The 24,805-nt window shown below is 56.1% G+C and overlaps 1 protein-coding gene across 2 annotated transcripts; it reads left to right on the forward strand.

Moving 5' to 3' along the window:
* Window positions 1-207: 207 nt before the first annotated feature.
* Window positions 208-4,271, forward strand: SIX3 (SIX homeobox 3). Of its 2 annotated transcripts, XM_084901137.1 has the most exons (3): window positions 208-1,138; window positions 2,907-3,066; window positions 3,463-4,271. In XM_084901137.1, the coding sequence occupies exons 1-3, from the start codon at window positions 336-338 to the stop codon at window positions 3,550-3,552; spliced, it is 1,053 nt and encodes a 350-aa protein (XP_084757263.1). In that variant the 5' UTR covers window positions 208-335; the 3' UTR covers window positions 3,553-4,271. The 2 variants fall into 2 exon arrangements, with proteins under 2 accessions (XP_084757263.1, XP_084757262.1); XM_084901136.1 differs by lacking the exon at window positions 3,463-4,271 and having other exon boundaries at window positions 2,907-3,176.
* The last annotated feature ends 20,534 nt before the right edge of the window (window positions 4,272-24,805 follow it).

Raw genomic sequence — 24,805 nt, forward strand, 5'->3', positions numbered from 1 at the left:
CCTCTCGCTCTCCCCTCTCTCTCCCTCTCCGCCGCGGGGTCCGCTCTCTGCGCGCGCGCGCGCCGGGGCCGCTCTCCTCTCCTCCCTCTCTATGTGGCTGCGCGGGCGTGTGTGCGTGTGGATGTGTGTGGGGTGTGGGTGTCCCTTACGCCCTTCCTCTTCCCCCTCCTCCTCCTCCTCCTCCTCCTGCTCCCCCCTCCTCTCCTCTCCCTCCTCCTCCCCCCTCTCCTCTCCCTCCGCCCGGTCCCCGGCGCCCCTCTCCTCCTCCTCCTCCTCCTCTTCCTCCCCTCGCTCTTCCTCTCCCTGAATTCTCTCCTCTCCTCCCAGGTCAGTCCATGGTATTCCGCTCCCCCCTAGACCTCTATTCCTCCCACTTCTTGTTGCCAAACTTGGCCGATCCTCACCACCGCTCCCTACTTGTGGCGAGCAGCGGCGGCGGCGGCGGGACCGGTGCGGGCGGCGGCGGCGGCGGCACAGGCGGCGGCGGGACCGGTGCGGGCGGCGGCGGTGCTGGCGGAGCAGGCGGCGGCGGCGGCGGCTCCAGGCCCCCCCCGGAAGAGTTGTCCATGTTCCAGCTGCCCACCCTCAACTTCTCGCCGGAGCAGGTGGCCAGCGTCTGCGAGACGCTGGAGGAGACGGGCGACATCGAGCGGCTGGGCCGCTTCCTCTGGTCGCTGCCCGTGGCCCCCGGGGCGTGCGAGGCCATCAACAAGCACGAGTCCATCCTGCGCGCGCGCGCCGTGGTCGCCTTCCACACGGGCAACTTCCGCGACCTCTACCACATCCTGGAGAACCACAAGTTCACCAAGGAGTCCCACGGCAAGCTGCAGGCCATGTGGCTCGAGGCGCACTACCAGGAGGCCGAGAAGCTGCGCGGCCGCCCGCTCGGCCCCGTGGACAAGTACCGGGTGCGCAAGAAGTTCCCGCTGCCGCGCACCATCTGGGACGGCGAGCAGAAGACGCACTGCTTCAAGGAGCGGACTCGGAGCCTGCTGCGGGAGTGGTACCTGCAGGACCCCTACCCCAACCCCAGCAAGAAACGCGAACTGGCGCAGGCCACCGGCCTCACGCCCACACAAGTAGGCAACTGGTTCAAGAACCGGAGGCAGCGCGACCGCGCCGCGGCGGCCAAGAACAGGTCAGTGGCGCTCCCCCCCTCCCCCACGCGGCCTGGCTACCGTCTCAGGGGACCCGGGAGAGGGAGAAGGGTTGAAATGGGGGCCGGCGGCGGGTCAGGGGGCCAGGGGCTGCCGAGCTTGCTCTCCAAAAGCCTCGGCCCCCTGGCCAGTTGGAGAAAGTTTCCGCTGGCCCAGGCACGGAGGGAAGAGGGACAGACGTTGCGTGTGTACTGATTGCTTTGCCGATCTTAGAGGGTCTTTCCTCTGGGTGGAGAGAGCCTGCGTGAGTGCCCACAGTCCCTGGTCCCGGCTTCTGAGAGGTCCCGAGCTCCGGCCTGGCTCCTCCTCGGGTGGTAGCCGGCAGACAGGGAAGAGAGGGAAGAAAGCACTCCTTGCCTGCCACCCGGTTCTTATTTCCATGCTTTGCACACACGGGGAGGGATCCACAAAAGTCAGGGAGAGGGAACTGACCTGGATCCCTGCCCCACAGGAAAGAGGCTGGCGGCCACCGTGCAGCGGCCCTCCTTCCCAAGGCGTTGCCAGTTGCCTGATCCGGAGCAGGAGAGCCGGCTGGGAGTGGAGAGGGGTGTGTGTTAGCCCTGCCGCCTCCGGGGCTGAGGTGCAGCCCCTGGGGTCACTGGACTGCAAAGCGGGCAGGAGCAGTTTTGTTGCTGGCAAGTTGGCCACAGAGTCACAAAGTTGTCCCTGGCTGAGATGGGCCTGGGGGAAGTGGGAAGAAAAATAACTCCAAGAGAAATAAAAAAATGGAGGAAGGAGAAGGAAGTAGAGAGGAAAGAGGGAAGGAAAGAGTTGGGTGAGAAGCCCGTGCTCCTTGCCAGCCTGGGTTGGTGCCTGGCCTGCTGTGAAGCAGGAGGCCCTTGGTGCTGACAGGCAGGCGAGGGGGCCAGGGGCTGGGGGTGAGCTCACGGAGGGAGGGAGTGTGCTCTGGTTTAGGTGGCCCAGGCCTGAGTCTTCAGCCCTCTCATCCGCCTTGGGAACCAAGTTTTCGCCCGAAGGGGGCAGTGCCCAGGTTCATTGGGAAAGCCTCTTCGTAGGGAAATTCAGAGACACTACGTGCAGGCAGCCGCTGCTTACCCTGGGATGGGGCACCCAGGATGGCTAGACTTCCCTCCTGATCTTTCTGTCCCTCCTCTTTCCTCAGTTTTCTGCTCCCAGCATCCGTGTTTGCTCTTCCCCGCTCCTGCGCTCTTTCTAGAGAGCAAAGCCAGCCGGTGCCACCCGGGGAGTGTGGGGACCAGGGCAGGAGGCGCAGGGCGACCAGGCTGCTCTGTGGCAGATGTCTTAGTGTTCAGAATAGCAGGGGCTGGGGAGGAAGGAGCACCTGCCTGTCCCTTTCGGACTTGTGCTCACTGGGGCTCGGTGTCCTGAGCTGTGTGTGCCCCAGGCCTCCCCAGGCGGCCGGTCTCCAGTTCTACCTCTCCTCCCAGGCCAGCCGGGCTGGCGAGCCTTAAGGAGCTCCAGGGAGCCCCGGGGAGGGCAGACTAAAATCAGGATCTGTACAAGGGAGGCTCTGTGGCGCCCAAGGCACAGCCTGGTGCAGGAGCAGGTGCTGCGCGCCTCGGAGAGAGGAGTCGGGGGCGGCGGTAGCGCAGGGAGGAGTCGGGGGCGGCGGTAGCGCAGGGCGCGGAGACGGGAGGCCGGGAGCACAGGCGGGGGTAGGCCTGCTCCCCGCGGCTCCCGGTGGCTCGGGCTCTGGGAGGGAGGCGGCTTGGAGGAGCTGGCGGCGGCAGCTGTGTCAGGGCGGGCGGCGCTCTCTGTCTCCCGCAGGCTCCAGCACCAGGCCATTGGACCGGGCGGCATGCGCTCGCTGGCCGAGCCGGGCTGCCCCACGCACAGCTCGGCAGAGTCGCCGTCCACGGCGGCCAGCCCCACCACCAGCGTGTCCAGCCTGGCGGAGCGCGTGGACACCGGCACCTCCATCCTCTCGGTAACCTCCAGCGACTCGGAATGCGATATATGATGCCCAAGGCCGCCCTCCGGCCCCCCACCCCATCTCCGCTCCGTGTCCCCCTTCTCCTCCTTGACCTCCTCCTCGTCCTCCTCCTCCAGCCCCAGAACAAACCGGTATCAGGACGCACCATCATACACACACACACACACACACACACACACACAAGCGCACTCACTCCCACCCCAGCCAAAAATATATATTTAAAAAAAAAAAACAACAAGAAAAATAAGTTTGAACGCAAACCATCAGCAACCCCCAACCACCCTTCACCATCTCGGCCACCCCAGAGGACTGCTACGGTCAACAGACAGCCACAAGCGCTGCTGTTGTGGGCAGACAACATAAAAGACGTGACCATTGTATACTTTCTAGGACACGCACGGCTTCTCCTCTCGGTTCCCACGGACCCGGCACCCCACCTGCATGACGATTTATTTGTATCTGGGAAAATATTCTCTCTAGTTTAAAACGGTTAAAAAAAAAAAAAGAGTCGACTGTACAAAAGCCACCACCATGATGACAAGACAACAAAAGCAAAAGAGACAAAAAAAAAAAAAGAGGAAAAAAAAAATAAAACCGCCATCTCCTTTCGGAATTTGTTTAAAAAGAAAGAACTCCTGGAGAGGGAAATGCTTCTTGCCTTTTGTTGGTCTCTCGCTTTTCTCCTCTCTCTCTTTCTCTCCCTCTCTCCTGTTTTTAAGTCCAAGTATTGGTCAAACAAGATGCAATTTTCTGTTTTTTTGTTCAGCAGACAATCATTTTCTTCGTAAGCACCTTTTTCTCTCCACTCTGTCACTGCCTGTGTGGGTACTGGTTATAAATGTGGAAAAAGAATAGTTATGACTGTAACAGATTTTTATTTTTATTTCAAAATTTTATATGAATTATGTATATCTTAATGATTGGTCATTTTCCCAGTTTGTAATATATGTGTAGAAATTGCCTGTATATTATAATTGCTTTCTCTCCTCTCCCTTCCCCTTTCTTTCTCTCTTCTTCTCCCTCCTTCTCCCCCCTCCCCCGCTCACCTCTTTGCTTTTGGGGGTTCCTCTCCCGTTGGGTGTTTCAGGCGTGCTCTTCCGGGCTGGGGTAGGAAGAGGGACCCCGTCAACAGCAAAAGCGGCGAGTGAGACCGTAGTATTCTTAAGCAAAAGCTATTTCAAGTATCTCCTAGCTGCTTTGGCGATATCTCTCACTCCCTGTAGAGCGCTTTTACTGTTATCTTAACTGCGTGTTTATCTATATGTAAAAACTTTCTAAAGCAAATACAGTATTCTCCATTTTCTTATTACCCCTGGAGACTGGTGTTTTTGTCCGCCCCTGGGCCGAATCCCCGGGGCGCTGCACCCCCGGGGTGCTGTAGCCCGGCCTTCCTTCCACTCCAGATACGCCGCCAGAGCTGGGGCAGAATTTTAAAGCTGGGTCTGAGCATTTCTCCGGGAGAAGGGAGGGGAGAAAATGGGCCCTTCGGAAAAGAACCGAAGCCAAACGCTGAGCGGGAAAGGCAGACAGGGCATTGGGGGAGGAGGCTGTGGCCAGTTCCTTCAGTGCGAGCTGCCAGGCCCCGGTTCCCAGGAATTGTTCCCCAGGAACTGTAGCCTGCCTCCCGGGCCCTTCTGGGCCCTTGGGGGAGTGTTTGGCAGCTTTTGGTTGTTGTTGCTTTTTTTTTTTTTTTTTTTTTTTTTTTTTTTAAGGAGAAACACACAAGGTCACCAAATCTAAGCACACACCCAGAGCGTAGATGACCAGGTTTTTGTCTTCTTTTGGGGTGGGTGCAACATGAGGAGGGGAGGGAGAGCAAGGCAAAAGGAGTCTGAGGGGTTTAGAGTCTAAAATCTGGATGGATCCCCGTTTCACCGCCCGTGTGTGCATCTGTGTGACTGGACAACTTGCCTTATGGGACTCAGTCCGTCTCCCTTGCAACTTCTATCTGTTTTTTGGGATTTTTTTCTGGAGTCCCTAAAGGCCCCAGACATTTCAGAGTCGATTTACACTTTAAAATGAAAAACCAAAAAGTCACCTCGTTTTGCTAACCTGGCCCCCTGGCCCAGGCCTCTCTGCCCAGGGTAGGGTCCCCAAGGTTCCCAGCGATGGTGTGACTGGTGGCGCCTCCACTCTGGGCTGTGCCAGGCCGGCCAGGGACCCGGGGAGGAGCCAAAGAGGCAATTTTAGAAAACCTGCCTTCCCTTGAAAGTCCAATTTCCAAAGCAAAGAGGATTAGGGAGAACCATACCGCGCCTGGAATTTTGCGCCTGTGTCTAAACTTTGACTTCCGGTTTCCTTTTGTCTCCATCACTGGCAGCACCGTGGGGCTTATGCAGACAGTGCTGGACAGAGCGGGGCCAGACCCACAGGTGCCTTGGGTGTGCCAGGAGGGCCTTGTGTGCCCAAAGGCCCTTGTTTTCGTGTAGAAGGAGGTTTCTGCCAGCCTCTCATTCAGAGCCAGGGCATCCAGACAGCCTCCAGGTCCTCCAGTTTCTGTCAGAACCTCTGCGCATGTTCACTGCCCCGGAAAACGGTCCTCAGGATGCCAAGGTCCAGGCGATGTTGACCTGGGTGGAAGGCATTTGGAGAAGGGGCTTCCTGCCTTCTACCCAACTTGAGCCTCTGTTCTGGTGCCCAGAGTGATGTCCTGGATGAGGGGACGTGTCCCCTACGCTTGTTTTTTAAATGGCGTGTCACTTACCCATATTTTGGACGTGTCAACCCAGAGAATTGGCTGCCTCAGACAGCGGGGAGCATCTGGATGGACCCCACCCCACCCAACTGCCTACCCAGCATTGGTGGGGTGGAAGGAAAGGCGTGTCAGGCTGAGGAGTGACTCCTGGAGGGGCCTTGACTACTGACACTCGCTAGAGAGCAGATGCCTTTTTGGCTGGGGACAGGGGTCAAACTCGTGGGATTAAAATCCCTCCCTCAGCATATCCTACGGGGAAAGCAAGTTTGGGGCATCCAGTGCCCATGCCTCCTCCACTGCAGACAGGAGGCTGTCAGACCCCCAGCAGCCTTCGTTCTGGAGGCCTAGGCCCTGCTGGGTGTCACCCACCAGCTATTGGTCTGCCTCACTATCTGTCATCTCTCTCTCTCTCTCTCTCTCTCTCTCTCTCTCTCTCTCTCTCTCTCGTTGCCGATGTTTCTACCCAGGTCTGTGCACATACAAACACTCTACTCTGCCCTTTCTGACCTTGCCTACAGATTCCCACAGAGGAGGCACGAGTGCTCATTGTGAGAGGTGTCGCTGTGTGCCATTCTGAATGCTGGGCTTCCACCACGCAAGCCAGGTCTGCATATGAAGTGTGTGTGTGTGTGTGTGTGTGTGTGTGTGTGTGTGTGAGAGAGAGAGAGAGAGAGAGAGAGAGAGAGAGAGAGATGATTGATATACATGTGTGTACAATGCATCCGTGTGTGTTCACTCTGTGTTTTCATGTATATAGCCTGTAGTGTAAGTGCTTGTGTGTGGGTTGGACAGTTTAAACGTACCTAATTCTGCAGGCAGTGGCTTCAGTACACCTCAGGGATGCTGTGCATGCAGGGTCTTTCTGTGCACCGGACATGTGCCTTGTGGGATTCTGGTGTGGACCTGTGCGGGTTCCCTTGTGAGTTCCCTCAGATATGACCACCAGGCCCATCACCCTAACGGACCGTCCTGTCCCTTCCAGGAATGGGTATGCTTCGACTGGAGGGCAGAAGGGAGTTGGGCTCTCTGGCCTCCCAGCCCACGCTTTGCCCTGATATGCTGCGGCTGAGACTGTGACATTGGATCTGCCCCTGCCGCTTTAAACATCGGCGTGAGGGAAAAGAGGCCCCTTTCTCTCCAGATCTCCCTTTTTTTTTTTTTTTTTAATATATCTTATTGATTTTTACAGAGAGGAAGGAAGAGGGATAGAGAGCTAGAAACGTCCATGAGAAAGAAACATCGACCAGCTGCCTCTTGCACACCCCCTACTGGGGATGTGCCCGCAGCCAAGGTACATGCCCTTGACCGGAATCGAACCCGGGACCCTTCAGTCCGCAGGCCGACGCTCTATCCACTGAGCCAAACCGGTTTCGGCTCCAGATCTCCTTTATCAGCTGCATGTCCATTCTTCTTTCAGGGCCCCTCAGCATCCTAGGGGCCGTGGGGCAGAGCTCCAGGGCAAGGCTTGGCTGTAGCTCTGGGGACTGAAAAGCCACCCTGTGCCCTGCGCGGAGCTCATGCAGCCTGGGAGTGTTGCAGATCGTGCCTTCTGTGGTGGGTGTGGTGGTGCCAAGTGGTGGACTCTCAAGGGGGCCTCCTCACCTTCTCAGGCTGAGCAAGCAGGCCTCAGCTTTCACCTTCCATCCCCTCTGTCTGGCCTCTGGCAGTCTGTGGGCCAGCTCCTCGCCTGCTGCTATGCCAGGGCACTGGCACACACTGCCCCGCTGCCCCGTGCTTCCGCCTGGGGTTGCATCCGGCACCTCAGCCTGTGCACACAGGCCTCTCCCTACGGCGGCAGCCCCCTCTAGTGTGTGAGGGGCCTGCAGAATAGCAGCCAGTGTGGGGGTATTCCCTTCCTTCCGACCTCTCTCAAATAAAAACAATATCCATCTGGGTTTGCACCAGAACCCTGAACTGGCAGAAAGGGATTTGAAACTGGGAAAATCTGTCTCAAAGTGATGGACTCCTCAGAGCCACCTGCCTGAGGGAAGCTAGCCCAACCTATCCCTTCCGGCCTGTTCCCCTCTTCCTCCCCCTGCCCCAGCGGGGGTCCTGAGCCCCAACACGGCCCCTTCTCTTGCTCTCCTTGAATCCTGTGGAATCGACTGCCTGGGCGAGCGCAGCTGATTATCCCCATCGAGAGGCAGAGCTGATTAAAATGAAATGGCCTGGAAGCTGCCACAGCGCGGCTTGGGGATGCAGATCCTAGTGAGAGTGGAGGCCCAGGAGCCTGGCCATCGGCTGGGGTTGGGGTTGGGGTGGCCGGCCTTTGGGCGTGGGGAGGGCTCCAGAGAGGCGCTGGGAGGGCCAAGCCCAGGCCTCCAGGGAAGGGACCAGAACCCTAGTGTGGGCTGTGTGGGAGGAGTGCTCCTGTAGCTTCTGATGAAAGGAGACCGGGCCAGCCCAGCGCAACCTGGACCCAGCCCATTGCTCAGGTTAGCTGCCCGCGGTGTACTGGGCCTCCCTGAGCACTGGAGGGCTGCTCTGCTTGCTCTCTCTGTCTTTCTCTGCCTCTGCGGCTTTCTCAGTCCCCTGCCTAAGTCTTGTTCTTTGCGTGGCTGTCACCTGGAGCTCTGGCTGCTGCCTCAGGGGCTTTTCGGGACCCTCCCCTAACCCTCCCCCCCTTCCCCAAGCGCTGGGCTCTGTCCAGCCCACCTGATGGAAGCCCCTGAATGCTCGTGCTCAGGCCCGCTCATCCCCACACCCCTTGGGCCCCAGCTGCGTTGAGCCTCCTGTGCCCTGTACCAGGGCCCCAGGGCCCTCCAGTCCGAGGGAGGGCAGAAGGGAGCCAGGGAGGCGGGGAGCGATGCTGGCCGGCTCTGATTTCTCCGGTCAGCTGAGCACAACTTTCCATTCGAGTGTATTCATGCAGCGGCTGATTGAGCTCCACGGCGGCGGGCGGGCGGGCGGGCGGGGCTCCACAGAGAGGCAGGCACAGCCGGGCTGACAGAGGCTGCAGCGCGCACACACTCACTGATCTACACAAACACAGCCCCCAGCTCCCAGGTGATGCACGCACCTCGCCCGTCATAAACCTGGGGTAGCCCTTTCCCCTGCTGACCACCTGTCCCAGAGCAGCTTCCTTACATGCAGGGACTTCCTTCCCTGCACAGCACGGGCCTGCCTTTCCGACCTCCTCTTTTCAGATTCCTCCCTGGCCCTCGGACACAGACAAGAGAACCCCCCATTCTCTGTCTCCCTGCAGGCACACCCTCCAGGGTGCACACACTCCAAACCGCACACGGTAGGTGCACACACACATGCAAAGCCGTCCCCTCCTACAGAGCTACCCAGAGCTACCCACGCCCCACAGGAAATACGAGCCCACACAGGACAGCGTTAGCACCACGAAACATAGAGTGCACAGCCTGCTACATACAGCACAGTGGGCCGGGTCTCACCAAGAGTTCACTTACAAGAAAGTGCCCGGCCGGTGTTGCTCAATGGTTAAGCACCGACCCATGAACCAAGAGGTCAGTGGTTGGGGCACATGCCTGGGTCTGTGGGCTCGATCCCCAGTTGGGGGAGGGGGGGCATAGAGGAGGTAGCCCGTCGATATTTCTGTCTCTTTATCCTACTTTCCGCTCTCTCTCTCTCGAATCAATAAAAATATTTTTCAAAAAAGAAGGAGCAGATGAGCAATAAATATAGAGAAGCAGCCCCCCCCCCAACACACACACACACACACACACACACACACACCAGAACAAACACACAGAGGGAACATACACAGAGGGAACCTCCACATAACGTACAAATGAACCAACAAAACACGTAGTAGAAATGCCTCCCCGAGGCCCTTTAACCCCCAAACCACACAGCCTGACTGTAGGCATGGAGAGGCCACCATTGGCGCTACCTCACCCACTCCCAGCAAACACCCTCCCCTCCCTCCCCGCCCCCCCTTCCCCCGCCCCCCCCCCACACCAGCCTAGGGCCCCAAAGAAGGCGAGCTGCAAACCAGACACTCATCGTGGGAGTGGTCAGGTGAACAGGGGTCTCCATTTTATAACCGACCTCATACGCTCAGAGGCATTTGTTATACAGGGAGAATAAAAGAGAGAGAGAGAGAAGTCATATACGGGAGAAAGGCAAAGGAGAAGAAAGAGAAAGGAGAGGGACGCTGAGACAGAAAGGGGAGGGACAGGAACAGGAAGGACCAGAGGGGAGAAGCTGGGGACCAGCTACTTCCTCCCCAGGCGGGAGGAGGGCCAGCCTGGTTGGGGAGATGGAGCCCTTGGAAGCACAGGAACATTCCATCTCTAAGTGCCCAGGGAGCTGAGTCTGACCGCTGGGGCCTGTGTGTGAGGCAGCCTGGTCCCCCAAAGCTGCCTCACACACACCACATACCACACACACCACACACACCACACACGCCACACACACACCACACACACCACACACCGCCACACACATGCCACACACACCACACACACGCCACACACACCACACACACACCACACACACACCACACACACCACACACACCGCACACACATAGCACACACATAGCACACACACACCACACACACCACACACACACATCACACACACCACACACACACCACACACACACCACACACACCACACACACACCACACACACCACACACACCGCACACACATAGCACACACACAGCACACACACACCACACACACCACACACACAGCACACACACCACACACACAGCACACACACAGCACATACACACCACACTGTCCCTCCTGCCCAGAAGGAGCACAGCTCCACGCCCCCATGAACTGCCCACACGTTACAAACACGCCCACGGCCCTCATCAATTTGCACACAGTCTTTTCAGAAGAGGAAAGGGCCTTCACCTGCAGAAGGTTAACCCATCAGACACCGAGGACTTTACGGAAGGCGCTGGCAAGACAGGCGATCACATGCGAAGTCACATATACATGCCTACACATGTATGTATACACCTCCCGAGGCTGTTCACGGCGGGATCCAGGGGCAGACCAGCACAGGCTGTCCCCGCCTCCGCTTCCCAATGCTGGGCCGGAGGCGACGGAGGGGTTCTCAGCCCTGGAGAGGAAGCCGGGGGAGTGTGTGCAGGGGCCCAGGAACCTGAGGTCTGGGGGGCCAGGTAAGGCCCAGAGGTGAGGGCGCCCGGCTGCGTGTGGGAGGCAGTCGCCCGGGCGGGGTCTGGGGCTGCGCCCATTGGACTCTGTGGTGCGCACTCCCCACCGTTCCCACTCCCCTGCCTTCTGGCTTCCCCGAGGCTTCTGGAGCCGGGCCTTTGTTCCTGCTTTCCTGCTCGGACTCTCTTTCTTCTTTCCGGCCGCTGGGAGGCGCTGTGGCCACACACACACACACACACACACACACACACACACACACACACACACACACACACACACACACACACACACACACACACACACCCATGCCCCGCAGCTCCTGCAGGACGCCCTGCTCCTCCAGGCGCGAAGCCTCTCCCCACTCGGGTCCCCGCGGCGCTGGGCTGCCCCAGGCGACAGCCTGGAGCCCTTCCAGGCCGGCGAGGGCTCCCGCCTGTTGGGCGGTGAGATGACTATTTACATCATCACTAATTGGCCACCATCATTAAGCAGAGATTCCTAGCGGGGCCCCCTAAGGACGGAGCGCGCTGCTAATGACGGGCGCGCGCGCCTCCGGCTCTGCGGCCCCAGCGGGCGCCGCCTCCTGCCCGCCTGCCCCAGTCAGGGCCCAGGCCCACCGGCGGGAGGAAGGACCCACAGACACCTGTCCGTAGTCCGGCACATGGAGTCCAGGCCCGGCCACCACTGCCTTTCCCTGACGCCTCTGAGCTGGCAGCGGGTCTGAATCCCTGGGAAGAAGTGGAAGCTCAGCCGAAACCAGTTTGGCTCAGTGGATAGAGCGTCGGCCTGCGGACTGAAAGGTCCCAGGTTGGATTCCGGTCAAGGGCATGTACCTTGGTTGCAGGCACATCCCCAGTAGGGGGTGTGCAAGAGGCGGCTGATCGATGTTTCTCTCTCATCCTTATTTCTAACTCTCTTTCTCCCTTCCTCTATGTAAAAAAATCATATATATATATACATACATACACATATACTTAAAAAAAAAAAAAAAAAAAAAGGAAGTGGAAGCTCACAGAGGGCCACGGCTTGGCCGCTGCTACCCAGCCAGCCTCTCCCCTCCCCTCTCCTTCCCACCCCTGGGTATATGGCGCCCCCTTCTGGCCTCTGCTATAAGGGTACCGAGTAAATGCTTTCCTGAGGCCCTTCCTTGGACACCTAAGGTGAGGCAAGTTGGTGGAATGGGAGCGGGGAAGGGCAGGGAGCAGCCAGCCCAGGCTGAGCCGCCTTCTCTCACACCCCAGCACCCGGACCTTGCCGGAGGGGGGGGGGGGCGGGGGGGGTGTAGTCCTGACCAAACGTGCCTCCTACAGGGACCGGTTGCAAGGGAAGCGCTGAGCCAGGGGCGACCTGCTGGGTGGCATCCCAGGAAGCCCAAAGGATAAGCTGGGATCTCAGTGGGCTCTTCCCCTCCTCCCAGGGCTGGGCTCTGCCGGAACCCCTGCTTCCCGGTGCCACGGGACGCCACAGTGTGCACTTGGGTGTGAAGTGTGTGCATGCACGTGAACTTGGCTGGGTGGCTGGAGTGACCCCAGGAGACAAGCACACTAGGGGATTGGGAGTGAGGCCCCTATGAAGAGTCCCTGAGGAGATGGAGCAGGAGGCCCAGGTCACACGCACCTCTGCGCCCCGGGGAGGCTTCCTCACAGCAGGACAGGCCCTGAGCAACTTGGGTGCGCGTCCTGCAGGGATCCAGACCACCCGGCGCGGGAACCTGAGGTCTGAGCCATTAGGACATGGAGGAAGGCTCACTGAGAGCCACCTGGCTGCTTAGAGATCTTGTTATTGGACTCAGGAGGGTCTGGAGACCCAGAGAAATGGAGTGAGTCCAAGCCAGACTTAAGTTTCTTGGAGATCCTAGCATTGCACATCGCGGCCTATTGCCTCGGTTCCCCACGAGCCCAGAGTGCACGCGTGTCCCGGGGCAAGTCTGTGCGCGTGGGCTTCTGCTGGCGCGGCCTTCGTGTGGCCCCGCGTCCGCACGTGCCTGCTGAGTGTGGGTGTGGGTGGGGGGTGGACAGATATCAGGAAGCAGCTTCCAGACTCGCTCGCACGTCCAGGCCTGAGCGGAGTGGCTGCGGGGGGAGGAGGACTGGGAGGAAGAGGAAGGCAGACCACAGCTCTTTGCCCGCAGAAGAGCCCAGGACGGGACCCCGGGACCCCGCCAGCGGAGCGCGCCAGGTGCGAGAAGACTGCATTTTTCCGGGGCGGGGGAGGAGTAAGGGGAGGTGGGTAGGAGGTGTGGGGGGAGGCAGAGGAGGGCAATGAGTGAGAGCATCCGGATTCCATGAACCCCTTGAGAAGTTTCCAGACACCGGTTTAGGAAACCCGAGGAAGAGTCCTTTTCCGCCTCCATGGATCCCAAGAGCCAAGTCAGGGCTCTCTGTCCTGGACCCGCGGGCAAGCGGCGGACCCCCTCCCGCTCTGGCTGTTCGCGCCTCAGCTACTGCTGTGGTCCTTGGAGGCAGGCCGCGCGCTCGGGGCCATTGGCGGGTTTTTGCTGCCACCTCGCGGCGGCGGTGCGCAGTGCCCCAGCCCTCTGCGCCGCGGGCTCTGGCTGGGCGGGTGGGTTGGAAAGGGCCTCCCTTTGAGGCCCTTGAGGCGGTTCCATTTCCGTTGGGTTTTTCCAGCACCTCTTCCCCTTTTAGGTTAGCCTCCTTCTACTCTTGAAGGAGAATGCGGTGGACCAAGCCCCGTCTTATACCAAAGTCCACCATTTTGCTTCTGGAGTACTTTCCACCTTAGCCTGTGGGATTTGAGGCCACTTTTCTGGCTCTTCCCTCTCCCTTTACTGTTTGATCCGTAGCAGCCCGCCTGGACTTGCAATACTTGCCTCACACCAAGGCATCCTTCCTGCTGCACTATTAACCCCCTCTCCCGCAGGTGCCCCTGCGCCTCCAACAGATGGACACGGGGCTCTGCTTCCATGATGGTTGTTTGCAGGGAAACCCTTCCCACTCGTCCCCTCCACAACTGCTTGCTGAGCGCCAGGTCCTGTGTGACGCCTTTAGGACAGCGAATGGCAACGCACCTGCCCTGCAATCTTAGGATCCTAGTTTAGTGAAGACACAGAAATGCAACACAAAGCGATAATTTAAATGGCCATATTGAAGTATGAACAAAGAGAGCCGGGAAGAGGGCATTCGAAGCAGATCTTGACCCATAAGTCTATGAATGCTTCTCTCTTACGCAGCATAAATACTGATCCTCAACCTCTTCTCTACAAATCCAATTCAAAAAGCGGTGTTTTTGCTTATTTGTTTTACATGTGTGCTGCCAAAACAAATTGGCAACAAAACCTGACCTACGCTGATGTGAAACTATTTATAGTCTTTATTTCTCCCGTTTGGCATGGATAGCCGGTGTTTCACTGTGGAAATATTTATGCGTTTGGTTACAGGACCTTCTAGGGTAATGTTGCATAATATGTAACACTAGAGGCCCAATGCACAAAGATTTGTGCAAGAATAGGTCTTCCTTCATCTGGCTGCCAGCATAGCCTTTGTTCCAACCAGCCACTAGGCACCTGTGTATGCAAATTAACCCGCCATCTTTGTTGGGTTAATTTGCATACTCACATCTGATTGGCTGGTGGGTGTCACAAAGGTATGGTAATTTGCATCTTTCTCTTTTACTAGTGTAGATATGCACCATTCTATGTGCCTTCTTGAAATCTCCAAAATTCTGGACTCCCAAATACATAATATCCCATAGGTTTTGGGAAAAGGATTGTGATTTATTGCACTGAGTCTAGGGACAAAGAGGTTCCTGGTGGGACGGGAAGTTGAGAGAGTTGGAATTTAAATAATTTAGGTAGATAAATCACAAAGTATAAGGTCCATAGGTAAGGTCATGTTAGCTGTAGCATAGGATCCTAGAGCCAACCCAACAAGGCTAGCAGCATCGTGGAGCGCCCCGGGAACAAGGGTGTCGATTTTTACACAGGCTGGAGAAGGCAGGTCAATCCTGGCTCCTGGCACTAGAGGCAAGAGAAGGAGCCTTAGGGTCCTGTGGGGAAATGTATCTTTCTGGATGTCTTTCTGCCATCTGGGTGGAAGACTGGACGGGACCCAGGCCCCTGTCTCCAAACTCCCTCTCTCTTCCCAGAGATATCCAAGCCCAGCGTAGCTCTCTTCTGAACATGTTAGGGGGAGTGGGCTGGCTGGCTTCCTTCCTGGCCAAGTTTGGTCCACAGTAAACTAACTAGCATGTCACAATGTTTCCAGTAATCTCCAAGGAGAGAGGAGACCTGGGTTTCCTGGGTCATCTGTGCTGTCTCCAATAGCAAGACCCCTCAGCATGGAGGGGGCTGGCTATGTGCAGACCTGGCTAGCTGTCCAGCCCTGTGGTCTTATATGTGAGTCTCCAAAAGGCCTCAGACCTCCTGAGCACTGGCTCTATCTTGCCTGCGCCTCTGTGCCTGGGAGCCAGAAGAACTGGAGAAGATGGGCTTGAGACATGGTGGATCCGCCTGCAACCCATTCAGTGCCCAGGATAATACCCAACCAACTGATCCTTAACCAACTGAGCCACACAGGCCAGGGCGAAGCTCTCATGTTCACTGGCCGTGTCTCCAAGAGCTGCTCTCTCCCCATGGCGCCAGACTGCCCTCTTCCCCAGATCCAGCGTGACTCCACCCTCTGGTCAGGTTGGGGACAGTCAGGTGCCCACTGGTCTCACCCCTGGATGCCTGGGAGGAGAGTCCATCTCTACCTAAAGCCACAGGTAAGTGCCTCAAGCTTTAAACCTTTACACAGGCTCACGGCCCCGAAGGGAGGAGGAAAGGAGTGTGGATTGGCTGCGTCCTAGGCAGCAGGCAGTAAGTATCCTGGGATCTTTTACCGTATATTTCCTTTGGTCCCCCAGCATGCTGGGTGATGAGTATTTTTATCCTCATTTCACAGCTGAGAAAATGGAGAGGATGAGAGCATTGTGGGACACAGGCGTGCTAGTCTTCTCTGTCACCCCAAAGTCATCCCGCAGGAGGGTAAGGAGTTCCCTCACAGGCCTGAGCGGGGCGGGGGGGGGGGTGGTGGTTATGGGGAGTGACGTCCCCTGTTAAGGATGTGGTTGGGGGCCCTGAACTCCAGGGGCAGAGTATGGGGGGCTGGGTCGCTCCAGGAAGTCCTGATTTGAGGATAACCCTGCTGAGCCCCTTTCTTGGGGCTCCATCAGAGGCTAACAGTCAGGATGATGAAACACCCCCTGTCCCTCCTCTTTAGGCTGCCCCCTCTCCCCAGGGCTCACAGACCTGTTGCTCAGCAGTTCCTTCTGTGCAGAGCTCCCCCTGCCCCTGTCTGAGAACTGCCACCATGCTGTTTTCAATGTTTATTTAAATAATTATAGCACGCAGGACTTGGAGTGGCGGGAGTCTGGGACTGCCTCCCCAGGGGCATCTGATTCACAGGAGAAGAGCTGGGAGGTGGGTGGTGATGGTCACCCCGGCTAGGAAGAGTGCTCCCTGAGTCATCCTGGCCTGTCTGGAAACAGAGGCAACGGGAACTCTGCAGGTGATTCAGGGTGAGCTGGGGCTGCTTTTCAAACAGCGGGAGGAGGGGCCTCACTCAGGCTGGAGGGCCAGTTACCGTGCAGGGCAGAGTGTGTGGAACAAACACGGTGTCCTCACTGAGGTGCCCTGGCCACGCAAGAGCCCGCGACCACCTTCTGCCTGGCCTTGCAGGGATCGGGGCGCATGCTCAGCTCCCACGACACTGGGGCAGGACTGTATTGAAGCCCTCTGTTATTGTCCACAGCACCTACCACAAGTCCCGCATGTATCTGTGGTATCGATGACTGAGTGAGTGAGTCATAAACACCAACTCAAGGCCATGGATAAAGAGCCAGGCATTACCAGTCCACCATGGAACTTGCTACAGAAACCAACAGGTGCCTTAGGGGAGACTTACTGAACCCAGAGCCACAGAGGTCCTAGGAGAGGATTGGGGATTGCCGGGCATGGGGCCAGCAGGGATTCTCTGGGTCAGATGTAAGGGGAGCACCCAGGGAGCTAGCAAAGAGGAATTACTAACCAGCTGGGCACCCCAAAGGGCAGCGGCAGAGCCAGGCTGTGTGAGGGAGGGTGGCAGGGTCTGGGGAAGAGAGTGGTCTTAGAGGTGATGTCACACTGACATATTTGAAGTTGAGACTTACAACATCCTTGCGTGGATCAGCTGGGACACCAGTAGCCAAAGCTCTTCCCTGCTTCTTTCCTCCTGTGTAGGAGGAAACCCACCCATCGTATTTTGGCAAATTTAAAAAGAACCCTCCTGTGCAAGCTGCGTTATTGAAAAACATCCGGGCTCAAAAATGCATTCCATTTGCTCCATGTGGACGCATGGGCGGAGCTGGCTTGGCATGGCCATTTCCGGTTAATGAGCGTGCCCCGGAATACCAGGTGAGGTCATGGATTTCACGGGGAAACACGAGAGGAGGAGCTCGCTGGGTTTGGTGTGTGTGGGGACAAAACCACTATGTTTCCACCCACTTAGCACACCCATTCCCATCACATGAACCCAGAACTGGAACCCGTTATTTCTGTAGGTCGGCTGTGTGCCCCAGGCTTTGGCTAGGGGTTCCCAAATTACAGAGAGATGGGAAGAAGCCTGCCCACAACTGAGCACCAAAGCAGTGTCAGGGCCAAGGCAGGCACTTCTGCTGGAGCAAAGAGCACCTGAACCCCGGAGACCAGGGCGGCAGCCACAGCCTCTGGCAAAGCTTCCTGTGACCGCATCCAGCCTGGCCACCTCCTCCCCCCACTTTCAGGCAACATTTCCCCCGCTCAGCTGGCCAACAGGGGCACCCGAGGCTCTTGTCCAACTGTCACAGCTCTGACTCCTCAGTGAATCAGACCTCAAGGTACTCCAACGGCTTCGTATGAACAAGCAAGATGGGAAAACACTGACTGCTCCAGGACCCTGCCACTCAAAGTGTGAAAGTGTGTGTGTGTGTGTGTGTGTGTGTGTGTGTGTGTGTGTGTTGGGAGGAGGCGCCGGCAGCATGGGTGTCACCTGGGACTCTTAGGAAATCAAAGTCTTAGGTCCCATGCTAACAATCGGTTAATAAGACACCCAGGTGATTTCCATGCACAGGGCAGGACTGTATTGAAGGGACTCATTGGGCTTGCAGTTCCTCAAGGAGGCTGTAGGAGGAAAACTCAGGCCATGTGACCTTAGTTATATCATTTCAGGAAGTTGAGCTCTTGCCTTTCTCTTCTGTAAAGTGGTGGAAATAATATTCGCCAGGGGTTGTGATGATCAGGTTGGATGCTGAGTTGGAATCACTTCACAAAGTTTCGGGATGGTGACCATTTCTGTTGCCTGGCCCTAGCTGTTGTTCTTTCATTCGGGCCATCAGATATTCCACCCCTCCCCCACATCTGTCTTCTTGCAGGTGCTGGCTTTCCCTCCACTGCAGCGCCCCGGGGCACCGCTCAGCTCCTGCAGGTAAAGTCCTGGAGGAGATGGTCAGCACCAGGTGTGGTGTCACCTTGGCCCGCCCACACCCCTCCCCTCCCACCTCCACGTCTGGCCCTGGAAACCAGGGGCCCCACCACTCAGCGGACAGATGCTAAAGCAGAAGAATGACAGTCCCCCTCCCCACCCCCAGAAACAGCCCGGTGGAAATTGGTCTGCGGGATGGGCAAGCCTTTTAAGGGTGCGTGGGGCTGGAGAGTGGCTGGGCTGCGGCCAGCAGCTGGAAATTCACAGGAGTGAGGAGACATCGCCTGGAGCAGGAGATGAGTGTGAAGAGAACTGTTGTGCCACCAAGCAAGGCATTCCCCAATCAGCTAGACTGACCCGTGGATGGAGAATAAGATGAGGCTGCCACCAGCCTCCCCAGAGCCCACAGCACTTCTTGGCTCTAGCTCCTTCTCTCTTAAGATTTGTCCAACACAGCTGCCCAGGTGGGTCTCTAGAGCAGCTGGGTCTGCCCAGCCACTCTTTTCTGAAAGCCACGTGCCTTAGATTTTCCTGCCCATCCCCTGCAATTTTGTACTTCATCCCGTTCCCATAAATGTCCTCCTGGGAGTCAGATCACGTGGTCCCTCTATTTTTTATTTATTTTTTTAAATTTCAGACAATGGGATTGGTATAGTCCAGTGGTCGGCAAACCGTGGCTCGCGAGCCACATGTGGCTCTTTGGCCCCTTGAGTGTGGCTCTTCCACAAAATACCACGTACCCTAATTAAGTTAATAACAATGTACCTACCTATATAGCTTAAGTTTAAAAAATGTGGCTCTCAAAAGAAATTTCAATCATTGTACTGTTGACATTTGGCTCTGTTGACTAATGAGTTTGCCGACCACTGGTCTAGTCATATGACCTTACTGCATTTTACTTTATGGAAAGCAGAGGTTGAGTATCATGATCACACCCCGTTTCCCAACTCACTGTAGATTTCCTGTTCTCTCTCCCCAGTTGCCAATATTATCCAGTCTATAACAATCACCTCTCTAAGTCTTCAGGCGGCGGTGTTGAGTTCTACTGCCTGGAGTCACACACAATCAGCAGCCCGGAGTTCCTTCTGGGGGGGCCTCCCCACAGCTGCTGGGACACAGCTCTGCTCTCTCCCACCTGGGTGCTGGGCGGGGCCACTCCTGAAAAAGCAGACAAGGTGCCCTCTCTCTGTGATCTGACTGGCATCTGGGAGAACATTCTTCGGAACAGTCCCACAAAGATCTAGAGAGAGTTTTAAGAAATCACGATCTGAAATCCAGAAGCTTAAAGAATGTAAGAAATGTAGCGGGGCAGGGACCTCCACTATCAGACCACCTGCTCTCCAGGTGGGCGCGGAGATGGATCCACGGAGAGCCTGGCCTGGTGGCCTGTGGTCCCAGAGCTTGGGAGTGACATTCCAGGCGCAGCGGGAGGTTTTCTTTGTGCCCTCGGTCTGGGGCCTCTGTCATGGCCGGGCTTTACCCGGGGTATCTTAGGACTCGGACACCACTGGAGGAGGCCCAGGGGCCTTGCAGTCCTCTGAGCGGTCGGTTCCCTTGTTAGTGGTGCAGATCGATTCTTTCTTCAGGGCCTGGCCAGCTTCTCCTAGGGGATTTACTATTCCTGGAAAATCCTCTATCTTCCTCCTTCTTCTTCCTCTCTTCCTTTCCCCAAGGACCCATCCTCTTTCTTTTCCTCTTCCTCCTCTTCTTACCCTCCCCTCACCCACCTTCTTGAGAGCCCTGCCCAGTGCCCCTCTCTCGGGTGTGAGTACATGGGAAGAGTCCACACCCATGTGTCATGTCCTCTCAACCCATTCGCCCCCCTCCCCCTCCTCTCAGTGGCAGATGCAGGCACCTCCTGCTTTGTTTCCTATCCTGAAGGCGAGCAGCTGCCGCACTAATTGCCACCAGCAGGGGGTCCAGGCAGAGCTCACACTCCTCCTGCCACAGAGCCAGGGCGGCCCAGGGGGGCAGGTTGTCAGAAGCCCAGCCAGCGAAGCCAGCGTTGAGCATTATTCCAGGAATTTTAAACTCCCGTGAAAGGCTCTGCGGCATCTCATTCCAGTACACATCACGCTCCAGTTACTGCGCGGAACCGCGGGGGCATCGGCCTGGGCAGCACTTATCAATATTTCAGCTCGAGAAAGGCAAATGATGTTGAAACATTGAACTACATTTCCATCTGTTCACACTGACATGGGGCAGGCACGGCCGGGGAAACAGAGTACCTCCTCCCCAGCTCCCTCCGAAGCAGCAGATACCCCCTGGCTTGGCCTCTGCCCCTGCCTCACTTCCTCCTCCCCCTCTCTTCCTGCTTGGGCCGGGATGTTCATCCTGATGTTCATTCTGTGGGCAAAGTCGAAGGAGCTTGATAGTGACTAAGGGTTGGGTTTGTTGGTAGAGCAGGGGTGGTATCACCTCAGAGAATCTGAGACTGATATCCCCCGTGTCGATGGACAGGGGAAAGCAGGGTCAAACGGGATCTGTCCCCTTTGGTATCATGGGGTACACCATCACCATCCCCTGCACTGGCCTGGCTCAGAGCCTGCAGATTGTCCCTCCTGCAGATTGTCCATCCAAGGTTCCAGGATGGGTGGTTAGACATGAAAACAAACACACAGACCAGTAGCAGGTGCACGCCCACCGCATAAATACTGTAAACAAATACAGCATTTCATTATACTCCCATTTTCCCTGGAATAAAAGAGAATTTATTGGCAGGGAAAAACCTTGAGAAATACAAGCTCCATAGTCTCACAGGATCTGTGCAGTTCCTAGGGCGTGGAAAGCAGAGGGGTGGCCTGCTTTCGGGACTCCTGGGAGAGCCCCTGGGGTGGCTCACCCACAGGGCCCTCAGGAGGCCTGAGAGTCACAGGAATATGGAACACGCACCCCTTTTGTCCCAGCCCCAAAGCAGAATGAGGACCTGCTCTGCACACTGTGCTTTTACAACTTCTCTGCCTGCAGACAAGGCCACCCACATCCCAAGCCAGACGGGAGAAGGATGGCTCCCCAAATGGGTTCTCTTCCTCAGTCATGGCAGAGGACTGAAGAGGGCAATATGAACCAAATATGTAGAGAATATGAACCAAATATGTAGCATTTGAACCAAATATGAAGAGAAGAGATGACTTTACCAATAGTCATCTCTGAAATCTGATAGTGATGAGTCAGAAGTGCAGGCCATTGCTGACACCCCTGGAGACTGGTTCTTTGCAGGTGTTTGTGCCTGGTGAGGCCAGGGGGGAGGCAGCAAAGGGCCCTCCGCAGGAATCCGGAGGGGCTGCTGAGAGGTGTAAAGACGTAAACCTATTTGTAAGTAGAGAAATAGAATGTGTTTACTTCTAGCAAGGAGGGGTGGTTTTTAACCTTGCTGACTCCGTAAAGACTCAGGATTCATGCCAAAATGTTGGAAAGACACAGCTTTTCCCTTGCCCTCCCTGACCAAAGAAGATGAGGACAGTGCCAGCTGGTTTGGTTCAGTGGATAGAGCATCAGCCTGCAGACTGAAGGGTTCCAGGTTCCATTCCAGTCAAGGGCACATGCCCAGGTTTTGGGCCCAACCCCAATTCTCTGTCATCATTGATGTTTTTTTTGTTTGTTTGTTTGTTTTTCTCTCTCCCTCTCCCTTCCTCTCTGAAATCAATACAAACACATTAAAAAAAAAAAAAAAAAGATGAGGGTAGTAAGGAGGAGAGAAGAGAGGGCACTTTGAAACCAAATTTTAAATGAGTCTTATGCTTCCTGAAATTGCCCAAGGACGCCCATGATTGAGGTATCCAAGCCAACCATAAATTAAATCTGAAGATTTTATAGGCAGGAAACTAAATGTGGGTCTGGTAGCATTATGGCTATATTACTACCATGTTTGATACGTGGCCAAAGTCTTGCCATTCCCCACAATGGGAAATAGGCAGCAAGGATACGATCCTGCTCACCAGCCAGGACACAATCCTGCTCACACATGAACTGTCAGAATGACTCCTGGGACTGACTTTGACCTTCACCTCTGACCTGGGGATCAGGTCGGCCCAGCCTGCCTCAGAGGTTGGAACAAAATAGAACTTTGATGTGACAGCTCACTTAGCTCCCCCTCATGTCTGCCTGATACTAGGGGAACAGCTTGGTAGTGACCCAGCCATGGACAGGCAGCCTGGTGCAGTCCTGGGTGGGGGTGGGGGTGAGTCCTGCTGAAAGAACACAGAGCGAAGGTTCTTGGGGAGGATGGAGCAGGGGCCCTGGAGAGTCACTGATTCTGCTCTGAGGCTGCCCCAGGAGCTTGGCTGGTGGGTGGTGGCTCACAGAGACACTTTGATAAGTCATCACACAGTCCCATGAAGGTGTGTGTCTGAGTCTCTCCTTGGTATGACCTCTGTAGCCAGCACAGTGCACCATGAATGGTCCATGTGGGATGCTCACAAACCCAGGTGTGCACAGGTCCTCTCACAGCCACTGGTTATTAACCCTGCAGAGTAAAGACCCCAGCTGGGATGGTGACTTCCCTCCAGGCTCTTCTTCGCGGCTCTATCCATTTACTATGAAATCCCATGTTTTCACTAGAGATGGTCCTCAGAGGCAAGGGATCATGACAGGTCAGAGTCAGTATTTTTAACATGGCGTAGAGGTGATTCTAATGCGTAGCTCGATTTGGGAGCTTCAAGTATACACACACCTTCCCACCCCGGAAGTGTTGACTGGCAGTTCCAGAGTTTGTTCTGTGGACCATATGGGCTTCCAGGTGGGAGAGGCAGAGGGATGGGTGAGAAGGTGCCATAATACCCCCTCTGGCCCCAAACATTCCTTCACCCAACCTGCCAATGCCACCTTAATTCTCACCACAGGGTGTTATCCAAGTCTTTGGGCTAAGTGTTGTCCTCTCTAACTCCTAAACTCCTAAAAACACAGCTCTTGCTGTAGAGTCCGTCTCTCTTTCCAAAGATGGAAGGCTGCTGAAAGCAAAAACTGTCATCTCATGTGGCTCAGGAGCCATCCTGCCTGAGTGGGCTGCACTCCTGAACCTGCTGTATCACAGGAGCCCAGGCCTCCCCTACCCTCACGGGCCAGCCCAGCGGCCAGCCCCAGGCCACCTGTTCTCCACAGTCCTGTGAACAGGGAGGGTGACATTTCCTTTTCTCAGTGCCATCCTCCTGCTGGTCACCTCCCCAACTGAGGGCAAAGGCACAGGAGCCAGCCCGTCTGCCCCCTCCTGGCACCATGGCCGGGAAGTGTCTGACAGCTCTTCTGCCCTGTCCTTGGTGCCAGGCACCAGGATGAAAGGAAACCCCAGAATGGCAGTTTGGGATCATCTGGTGCCTTGGGATGGATAGGTTCCCTGCAGGGATTAGTGGTTTCCTCTGAAAAAGCCACAGCCAATCCTTCAGACAATACCTCCTCTTCTAGGGGTCCCAAGCCCCCTTCCCTAACCAGGCAGCTCAGGGTACAGGGGTCTCCCAGTCGGCAAAGGACAGCTTCTCTTGGAACACCTCTGGTGACAGGGAACTCACCACCTTTCAAGGTAGCCTGATTCATCTCTAGTTGTTCTAGGCAGTTCTTCCTTCTCTTGACTCAGTGGCTTCCTCCTTGGGTCATAGCACAGCACCTGCTGCTCTGTCTAGGAATAGTGGGGCACCAAATAATTCTACTACCAAGGGATCATCAGAATGCTTGCTCTAAGCCTGCTTCCGGAGGAATTCTGGAACTCTCACTGTCCACAGGCTACCTCTTCAGACACCAAAGGTCTCTTTCTAAAGGGAGGATACTTGCAGGATTGTTGCCTCCAGCGAGCTTCCTGCAGCTGCTCTTGCTGCCCCTCAGGCACCTGTCAACTCCACGTTCCATTCGGCCATCACAGCAGCAGGTTTATATCAGCCCAGGCCCTGTGCACAATGCTGAGGGCAGCTGCTGGGTGTTTCCGCATGTCCTGGGCACTCTGGACCCTCTCATCCACCAAGTGCCTGTCCTGGAACACTTCGCTGGGTTCCCCTAAGCGCTACTGGTTCCTCTTCCCCCATCAACATAAAGTCTCAATCTGATCCACCAACATGTGGGGGGCTGTTTCTCTATTTTCTGTGTCCATCACGGAAAATGACAGGTTCCTGAGTGGAGGAGCTGAGGATTAAGAAATTAAAGAAAGAAAGAAAAGACCATAACACAGAAATAGATTCATCAAGCTGGGCGCTAGGTGGGCGCCATCTCTCGGATAGAAAGGCAGCAAGGTGACCCCCAAGCCACGAAACAGGTTTATTTATAGGGTCAAAGGAACTTATTTGCATTCTTAACTAGGCCCTAGCATTACTGGTTTACATATATAGACCTGCCCATGCTGACATCTGGACAAAGGTACTCTGCCAGTGCCTCAGGCTCAGCTAACAATTTAAAGAATGTCCATGCATCTTCTCAGGTGGCCTTCTACACCAACCCAACTACTGGGAGGCAGCGGACAGGTATCTGGGGCCTGCGGGCTGTGTCTTTGGAAACAGAACACACAGCCTTCCTCAT

Source organism: Pipistrellus hanaki (genome assembly GCF_964339955.1).
Source record: "Pipistrellus hanaki genome assembly, chromosome: 12".
Taxonomy (NCBI): domain Eukaryota; kingdom Metazoa; phylum Chordata; class Mammalia; order Chiroptera; family Vespertilionidae; genus Pipistrellus; species Pipistrellus hanaki.